The sequence below is a fragment of the Crocodylus siamensis genome, chromosome 2 (genome assembly GCF_052110815.1).
Source record: "Crocodylus siamensis isolate JL-2025a chromosome 2, ASM5211081v1, whole genome shotgun sequence".
In the NCBI taxonomy this organism is placed as follows: Eukaryota; Metazoa; Chordata; order Crocodylia; family Crocodylidae; genus Crocodylus; species Crocodylus siamensis.
Window position 1 is genome coordinate 22,721,371 of NC_143396.1, and position 9,934 is coordinate 22,731,304.

General features: G+C 44.6%; 1 protein-coding gene across 1 annotated transcript in view; it reads left to right on the forward strand.

Annotated features, from left to right (window-relative positions):
* ACOX3 (acyl-CoA oxidase 3, pristanoyl) overlaps positions 1-3,523 on the forward strand; it is a 73,020-nt gene extending 69,497 nt beyond the window's left edge. Inside the window, exon 18 of the mRNA XM_090035508.1 lies at positions 877-3,523. Coding sequence (XP_089891634.1) covers positions 877-996 — 120 coding nt within the window. The 3' untranslated portion in view covers positions 997-3,523. The remainder of the gene's footprint in view (positions 1-876) is intronic.
* The last annotated feature ends 6,411 nt before the right edge of the window (positions 3,524-9,934 follow it).

Sequence of the window (9,934 nt, forward strand, 5' to 3'; positions counted from 1 at the left end):
TTCTGGACCCTGCTCTTCAGGAGTCCCTTGACATATCTAGAGTTATATATTCATTGATACTATCTGAAGAGATGGCTTCTCTTCTCTTCATTTCTATAATAGTATTAAAATTTTAAATTTTAAATTAAATGTAAAATTGTCAGATAATTCCAAATTGCAAAACGTATAGCATGACTAGTGCCCAACTTAGCCCACACTGTTAAAATGGACTTTTGCAGAATTTATATCTCGTTTAATCCTTTTAAGGGGGCTGTATAAAATAACAATCTGGAAAAGTCTGATGAATTAATGAAGTGCTGATAGATAAAAGAGGAATTTCTGATGTTCAACCATAAACATCCACATCTGGAAGAGAAATTCTAAAGCTTTCCAGAAACATAAGAAATAAAAGGATAAAAACATAAGGATAAAAACAGACATAATTAGGTTTCCTCAGCTATAATCTTATAGGTGTGGACATAATAAGAAAGGGCTTCATTTAATGTTTCCTCTAGTAACTACACATGTGAAAATGATTAATATCCAGTCACAATAAAGAAAGTCCCAAAAAACATCAAGAACCCAAGAGTTTTCACTCCTCTCCTGTTTCTTCATGCTGGTTCATAGCAGTTAAAAGGGCAGAGCTTCAGTTTACATAAAACTGTTTAGCAGTGTAGATTTATAGCAGTTAAAGCTCCAAGGCCTATATGCTTTTGTTGTTGTTGGAATTTTTTTTGTGGCTTTCATATGGTTATGCATATTTTTATTTTGTGTTTATTTCTAAAGCGTGAAATAAAGCTGCACTTCTATTCCAATATTTTTATTTGGACCTTTTAACTTATGCAAAACATAAATGATTTATGTATTTGGTTTATGTTAATCCCCTCTTTTTTGCAGCTATATAAAAATCTCTGGAGTACAGTCCTACAAGGCAGCAAGGTCCTGCAGAGACCATCATGGTGGGCAGAATTTTGTACCAATAAGCCCATTGTAGGCAGGCTGAGATCAAGACTGTAAAAAATGGCCTAAACAAGATGTAAAAAATGGCCTAAAAAGAAAGAACAAAGGATTGCAGGTGAAGGTTTTCATACTAAGATGTGAAGAACTGGAACAACTGTGAAATCAAATCCAACCTAGTTTCAAGGACTGTTGATATCATAATGGCAGGATTATTTCAGCATTTCCACGTAGTATTGCTATTAATCAGTCAAAAAGCTCCATTCATATTACTTGCTTATCACACCTTTAACTTGTGGGTTCAATAAGTACAAATTAAATATTATTTCTGTCATCATTACTCATCAGAATCTTCCAATCCTGTAAATATTGGCGTGCTGAAGACTTTGACCATCCAAATAGTTTTCCTACTTTGGGCTATAAATGCATGTTTCTCAACCAGGGCACTGTAAGATTCTTTTAAGGGTGACACAAGGCACCACACAATGTGACTGTTACTTTTACTGTATTCTTTGCAACAGATGAATTGCTCTTACCATATTTACCACAATCCAAGGTGATGTCCAATAACTAGATTCTGTACAGTATGTGGAAATTTATAAACTTATCATAATGTTCAACTTCTAGAATCTAATTATTGGAAGGTCATCATAAATTCATCCCCCACCACTACAGTGGGGCAAGCAGTGGTAGGGGGCAGGTCAAGTATCCTGATCCCTGGCTCTTGACCACCCCCTGCACCTTGTCCCTTCTTCTGACTTTCCCCACCACCACTTGTCCCCTTTGCTGATTACACTAGCCCTGCCTGCCCACTGCCTGTGTACTCTGGTGCTTGCCCCCCCCACCCCAACACCTGGCCCTCCTGCTATTTTCTTTCCCCCAGTACCTGCCTCCCCCCACAGTGCCTGCATCCATTAACACCTTACCCCCTGCCACTTGCCCTCTTCTCACTTGCCCCCCTGCACCACTACTTTGCAACTCCCCACAACTTTCCCTTTTGCTGCCTGTGACCCCTTGCCTAGGTCAGCCTCACTCTAGCCCAGTACATGAAGCACTTGGTTTCCCTGGAGGAGGGGCTGTAGCGAAGATGTGACTGGGGGTGGGGGTAGGTGGACAGCATCTGCAGCTTCAACCCCAACCCTGGAGTTGGAGCAACAACAGCTGCCTTCCCCTCTCTGTACTCTATACTCTGTACTTTAAAACAAGGAGCTTTCTCACCTCCCATGTTAGATGGGGAAAAAAATCCCATCTTGGTTTTGAGTAAATATGGTATTTTTCTAAAGTCCAAAAGTAAAAAAATGAGTGAAAGCTAAGAGCTGGCATTTTCCAAGGGGTGCTGCAAGTTCTAACAGGGGCTGTTTTGAGTCTAATAAGGTTGACAACCACTGACAGACAGCTAGTCCAGCATAAATGTATCAAGCTTCAGGGGTAAACAAAGTAGAATTTTTTAAAAAAGGAGCAGCAGATTACTATTAGGTAGGCCTGTGAGAAGCGGCAAGTAGGGCTATGCCCTGCTGCTGCTTGCCCCCTTCCACCCAGAGCACCGCTGCATCCGGCCCCACTGTCCTGGCTGGGCAAGCGGCAGCAGGGCATAGCCCCCACTCCCAGCACTGCCACGCCTGCGTCCCATGCCTGAGTCCTACACCCCCCCACCCTGGATAGGCAGCTTGTCCCAGTTTTAGCCCCAATCCCTGCCATCCCCCACGGGTCATCCCTCCTCCCTCCCCCAAACCCAAAAGATATACCAGATGGAGGCAGATGTATCAGCTGCCTACTTGGTCTATAGCTGAATCTCTGAATCGGCCAAATCTTTTCCAAAGCTTTCCTGAATTGATTTGGATGCTTCGAATAGATTCAGTGCTTTTAATTGGTCCCCCAATTCGATTTTTATTTGGAGATTTGGTCCCCGAATTGGGCCAAATCTCCTCCAAATTAAATCAGCTACCAAAGCTTCACCCAGCCCTACTATTAGGGATAAACTACTATAGCATCATTGTTGCCAACTAAAGTAACCCTTTTGAGGCCCATGAAGCTACTCTGATTTGCATCATCTTGCCCACAGTGTTTAAAGTATTTTAATTGTTCTTTCAGTGCAAGTGAAGTAATAAGTTGTATTCCATTTTGAGATTTTGATTGATCCTTCTTTTAAGTTTTATGCCTCCCTGCAAATACAGTGAATTCAAAGCTTTTTGTTCACTTGTGTGATGTGTGCCTACTCACACTTGAAGCTATCGTACATCTTCATTAGTGATTATGATGGTATTGCCACCCCGCACACCCCCTCCCCACAAAATCTGACTGGATGTAATTCAATGTCTGTTGAAACCGTGCCTCTTGTTTCAGAGGTGATTTGACAAATAACTGGTAAATAGATTTTTATAAATAAACTATTTCATAGTGATATTGCAATTATTTGGTCTGTAACAAAGTAGAATTGATAATTCATAGAACTGAAAGACATTGATTTTTATGTATGTTTAATAAATATTCCCTAAGTTATGAATACTTTCTTTGCATATTGAGGGGTATTAACATATTTTTTAATAACAGAGAATGATATGTATTTTAAATAAATTCAGGTAAAATGCCTGGTTTCCTTTGCTGTTTCATTTTTCCATAACTCTCAATGGATCTAGCACACAATCTTCCTCACTTTACTCAAATGAACATACCCTTTCAAGCCTATTTATGTTAGGAATGTTATGTTAGATGAGTAAGATTCAGGGCTAGATTCTTAGGTATTATAAAGGGAAACAGGATCACATCCTTTAATTTTTTTTTTTTTATGATTGCCATTCCATGATATGTTTCTATGCTAATGTATACATCTTTATAATCAAGTACTTTTCTTGATCAAGTAGACTGAAAAGTTTCACTAAAATAAAAACATGAGAAACTTTTTAAATGCCACAGAAGATGCATTTAATTTTTATCAGCATGTCATAAGAATTCTTCAAAGAATGTTTTCAAAATCAAAAGCTTTTGAAGTTTTAGTTTAGGCTTCTAAAGGCAATTCAAGAAATTCATGAAACTTTGCCCACCTTCAAAACATAAGTCAGATTTCCAAAGGAAAAATTAGATCTTTGTTTTAATTAATGCCTATAATCTTCATTTCTATTTTTCCCCCAAGCTTCATTTTTTATTTCTAGTTCTGTGGCAAAATATGAGTTTTCTCTCTCCTATCCCTGCTTTTTATCTCCCCTTTCATCCTTTTATAATGGATCGCCTTTAGTCTGCATATCTAATAGAAACCTTTTAAGAATTTAGATGTTCCTAGCATTTAAACATACCCTTGCATATTAAAGAGTTTTTTATTTGAGTTGCTTCATCTCATTAGTTCTAAGAATATCCTATAGATGGCATTATTTTATGGACAAAATTATAACTGTTAAAATTAATCAGAAATAAAATAACCATATTAAAATTTGTTATTTGTCCCATGTGCACAAAAAACTAGGATTCTAGAAATTGTATTGCCATTTTCACTGGAAACCAGAGCAAGTATTTTTTAACCAATTAAAATGGGGGGGATCCTCTGCCCCATATCCATTTACCTCCCACCCCTCTGCAACCCTCCCTCCCCTATCCTCCTCCAGGGCCACCACTACTGCCTCAGGAGTACCCTGTTAACATTTACTCTCTGGCTCCTGCTCCACCGCAGGGCACAGAGAATGTCATGAAGCAACAGCATTGGTGGTGGCATCTCTGGTCCTGGGTCCAAGGCTGGGGTTTGAGGTGCCATCACTGCAAGGTGCTGGGACATGCAAGCACTGAGTGAGAAGGCCCAGTGGGGCACAAGCGGTGATGGAAACATCCAGCAAGGGGAAGGTGTCAGGCCACTAGCCTCCCTTGCTGCCTGGTTCTTGCTGCCTACCCCCCTTGTGGCCATTTGCTCTGTTGCAGCAGTGGGGGGGGCATAAATTTAAGATAGCACACCAATAATTAGAATCTACACATAGAAAGTTATAAAAGCTTTATAAATTTTCCAAAATATCTCATTATTGGGGGAGTTACCTTCCAATCAAAGTTATCTTGGATTTAGGTGAATATGGCATTTGTGCTTTTTAAAAAATATTTTAACTTTGAATATGCACATGGTTTGGTCTTTGGTGTAGAACCCACAGCAGGGTTCATACTATGTTCCTCCTATATTAAAAAGTATATATTGGAAAGAGTAGTAAAATTGTTACACATCCTTGTTTATCACATTAATTTGGCTTGCATACTTGGCTTCTGTGAGAGGAATGGATACATCAAACTTTGCTGTCATCAGATGTGGCTTGCAAAGGTTCTTCATGGTCTTCAGGCTCTTGGTTCGGGTGCTGCTCCCCCTCCAAGAGACTCTGCTTCCTGCCCTGTGCCTGGGGATGGAGAAGCCAGCGCTTGAAAGGGGACAGGGGCCCCTGTGCAGCCTGGGAATGCCCATGCAGCTGGGCTGTGTAGCAGGCAAGCCCATATGGTTCAATGGGGATGGGGGCCATGGTAGTGGGGTGTCTGCTGTGTTGAGAGAGAGGGGGGTTATGCCACGCAGCCTGCATCTCTGACCACATGCATCTCAGGGGATGCACGCTCACAAACCACTCAGACATGGCAGCCCTGTCCCAATGTTCCCAGAGAAGTTCACCAGTAGTCTACATCAGTGTTTCCTATCCCATACTCAACAGTAGGTCATCATGGGTCACTGGGCCAGACCAATATGTTGTGTCACTGTGTTGTCCCCAGGATATAAACAGAAGTCATTTTTGGAGAGGGATCAGCTGTGCTAGGATGTCTTGGCATGGCTGATGCACTTTACTGGCACCTACAGAGACTGAATGGGGCTGTTATCCTGCAGTCAGGCCCCTGCTTCTCCTGGAGCTTCACGCACCCGATCCTGTGAGACAACAGCCCTGGGTGTCACTCGAGTCAGGCTGCAGCAGAGTGATACGTGCACCATGTGAATTCCCTCCTCTGCACTTACAGACTAGGGCATGGTAGCATGAAATGCACACCCCAAGGATCTCACTGCGGTGGTTGCCAAGTGTGCATTTCAACCTACTACCAACTGCATCTGCAAGCAGGGGATTTCACCTGCTGGTAGATAGGTGCCTGGGAATCTCCCTGCAGGAGAGCCATAGGGCCCTTCTGTGCTTGCCCTGGGCTTTCCTCTGCAGGTGCAAGGCAGAGAACTGGGCTTCCCCACTCCATGTCTGCAGAGGAATTCCCGGGGTCTGTGTCTGCAAGTGTGGAATGGGGAAACCCTGCCCCGGGCCTGCAGTTATGCACCCTGGGTTGGGGTACCCAGGGCTGCTGTTCCTCACAAACAGGCTCCTGAGCCCCAAGTGCCTGGGGCAGCTATAGGGTGCAGGCAGTCCAGGGCTGCCTGCACTCTTGCACCATAAGCAAATAGATATTCACTTCAAAAAAGACAGTACAACCTACTGTGATGGGCTATCTAGTAATGATTTCGCCCAGGGGTTTTGAAAGGGTAAGAAATGATTTGAGGGCTTGGGATTCCCCTTCCCCACCAATCAGACCCCAGAGACTTACCCTCCATGTCCCCTGATTGGCCCCTCAGGTCACCCAGAGGGGAAATAAAAGGGCAACACAGCTGACTCGGGAGACCAGCGAGGGACCATGAGGAAGGAGTTTCAAAGAGCTGGCAAGAGCAGGGCCAAACAGGGCGGGAGCAGTGCCCCAGAAGATCCAGGAGTGGGACCTGCAGGCAGCAGTTGGACCCTCAACAGCGTGGCGTGCGGGTGACAGGAGAGGCTCCCTGCTGAGCTTTGGGATCCTGTACAAGAGGCTGCAGCCAGCTGGAGAGGCTCCCCAGCTCCAGCAAGAAGCTGAGCAGTGTGACCTGAGAGGTTCCCAGCTCTGCTTCCAGGAAGGGGCAGGAAAGCCTGACATGAGGCAGGGCTCCTGGAAGGTCAAAACCCCTAGCAGTTCAAACTGGTACTAGCACTGGTGGCTGTGTGATAGTGTTTCTGTTTGTTGTGTGGGAGTGATGAGTTCAAGTCCTGGGTGGCCCAAGTAGGGGTGAGTGAAGTGATATGAAGGATTTCTGGTTGCAGTGGAAAGGGGTCATTGTGTTTTCCCTTTCCCCCTGCCTGCTCCATGTACCTATACCCTATATTGCTTGTTATTTGACATTTTGTGTATTTTATATTTTGCCAACCAGTATTGTTTGTTCTGCTGTTTGTGTTTTATACTTTTTTAAACTGTTTTTTTGCCAACTGGAGGAATATGTCTACAAATGTTTATTGAATCCCACCCCTTCGGGGCATTGTAGTGTTCCCTATACTCCCTGGTTTATACGTGTTATGTTTTCCTTATTAAAAGGAATATGGTTAAGTCCCCACTTGTGATCTGGTTCTGCTCTATAGGGGAAGGGAGGGTCCCTAAGCCTCCCACAGCACTCATGCACCTGCTCTGATCCCTTCAATTGGAGAGGGGGGTACATCTTGGAGTACCGCCCGGGTTACTCTACTACTATGAATTACTACAATTTGGGGCAATTGTGTCTGGATGTCTGTTTGCTCAGGTTTTGTACTGCCATGAGAAGTTTTATAACAGCATGGGGCAACATCTGTCTGCAGTCCCAGAGGTCTGTGTGAGCATGGCTTTTGGGCTTTGGCTTTGTCCACTTTGCTAGATTTGGTTCTGAATGACTTGTCCATTTAAGGTCCAGGTTTGTACCTTTCTAAATATATAGTATAGCAACACCCCTATGGCAGGATGGTCCCCTTAACTTGAGGAGTGCTATCTGGACAAAGAAAGAGACACTAGGCAGGAAAGGCCTTGAAGAGGCCTACTGTGTCTGCCCCTTTCAGAAGCCCTCAGTTGGAACTAGTGATAGGAGGAAAAGTGCTTTCCTTCTCTAGCTCTTTAGGTTAGGGGACTTGAAGAACAGGTATTGTTTAGTGGGTACATCTACATGAGACACTAAATGCCCAGTAGCCTAATAATACCATGGAATAACTTGTCACAGCACAAACAGTGCCATTAAACTACTGCACAGTATTATTAGGCTACTGCACAGTAGTGTTACTAAAAAGGCATACACTAGTGCTACTGCACAGTAATTCAGGTTACTGAGCATTTATTTAGTACTTGATTATACAAGTACTAGGGATTAAAAAATTAATCGTAATTAATCGTGAGATTTTAAAAAATAGTTGTGATTACTCGCAATTTTAATCACACAGGTAAACAATAATAGAATCCCAATTTATTATAAATATTTTTGGAACTACACACATGTACACAAACCTTAAACAGTCTCCAAGATATGACCCTCCAACCCCTACCCACCCTCCCCATACACTGACCTACAGTCTGCTGCCAGGACCCTGCCTGGCTTGTGTGTCTGGGGTGGGGGAGAGGAGCCACTTTTCTGCCAGCACACAGGGAAGCAGAGCTGTGAAGGGAGAGCAGTACCAGGAGTGATTAATGCCTGTTAAAAAAAATTGATGTAAAATCCAGTTGACACGTTAATTGACATCCATAACAAGTAGTTTCATAGTTGGTAGGGTCGGAAGGGACCTGAGCAGATCATCAAGTCCTCTGACCATGGGCAGGAATGAATGCTGGGGTCAAATGACCCCGGCTAGGTGATTAGCTACCTTTTGAAGACCCCCAGGGTAGGAGCAAGCACCACTTCCCTTGGAAGTTGTTTCCAGACCCTAGCCGCCCTGACCGTGAAGTAGCGCCTCCTGATGTCTAGCCTGAATCTACTCTCTGTCAGCTTATGGCCGTTATTTCTTGTTACTCCCGGTAGTGCTTGAGGGAACAGGGACTCTCCCATTGCCTGCTGGTCCCCCTTGGCCAGTTTATAGACAGCCACCAGATCCACTCTCGGCCTTCTCTTGTGGAGGCTGAACAGGTTCAGGTCCCGTAGCCTCTCCTCATAGGACCTGCCCTGCTTCCCCTGACCATGTGCGTGGCCTTCTCTGGACCTTTTCAATGCACTGGCCACATCCCTTCTGAAGTGCAGCGCCCAAAACTGGATGCAGTACTCCAACTGCAGCCTGACCAGTGTTGCATAGAGGGGGAGAATCACCTCCTTGGACCTGCTCATGATGCATCTGTGGATGCATGACAAGGTGCGGTTAGCCTTACTGACCACGTCCTCACACTGCTGGCTCATGTTCATCTTGGAATCAGTAATGACTCCAAGATCCTTTTCTACCTCTGTGCTGATGAAAAGGGAGTTCTCCAGCCTGTCGGTATGCTGCTGGTTCTTCCTCTCCAGATGCAGTACCCTGCACTTGTCAGTATTGAATCCCATCCTATTCTCATCCGCCCACCCCAGTAACCTTTCCAGATCTAGTTGTAGCCTGTGCCTCCCTTCTAGCATGCCCACCTCTCCCCACATCTTAGTGTCATCTGCGAATTTGAACAAGGTGCTTTTCACCCCCTCGTCCAAGTCACTGATGAAGATGTTGAACAGTGCGGGCCTGAGGACCGAGCACTGGGGAACCCCACTGCCCACATCCCTCCAGGTTGAAAATGACGCCGTCCACCACAACTTTCTAGATGCAGCCCTCCCACCAATTTGCAACCCATCTACCTGTGACACCACAGTTGCCCAATGTTTTAATGAGAATGAGATGAGAGACTGTGTCGAAGGCCTTCCTAAAGTCCAGAAAGATTGTCCACCGTGACACCTGTGTCCAAGGATTTTGTGACCTGGTTGTAGAAGACCACCAGGTTGGTCTGACAGGACCTGCCTCTAATGAGAACCCATGTTGATTGCCCCTAAGCATAATCTCCCCTGCTGGTCCCTCACAGATGGGATAATTTTCTCAAAGAGCTTTCCCAGGACCAAGGTAAGACTAACGGGCCTATAGTTTCCTGGGTCCTCCTTCCTCCCTTTTTTGAAAATGGGGACCACGTTGGTCCTTTTCCAGTCCTCTGGCACCTTGCCAGAGCAGCACAAGTGCTCATAAAGCTGCGCCAGGGGTCCTGCAATGACCTCTGCCAGTTCCGTCAGCACTCTGGGGTGGAGATTGTCAGG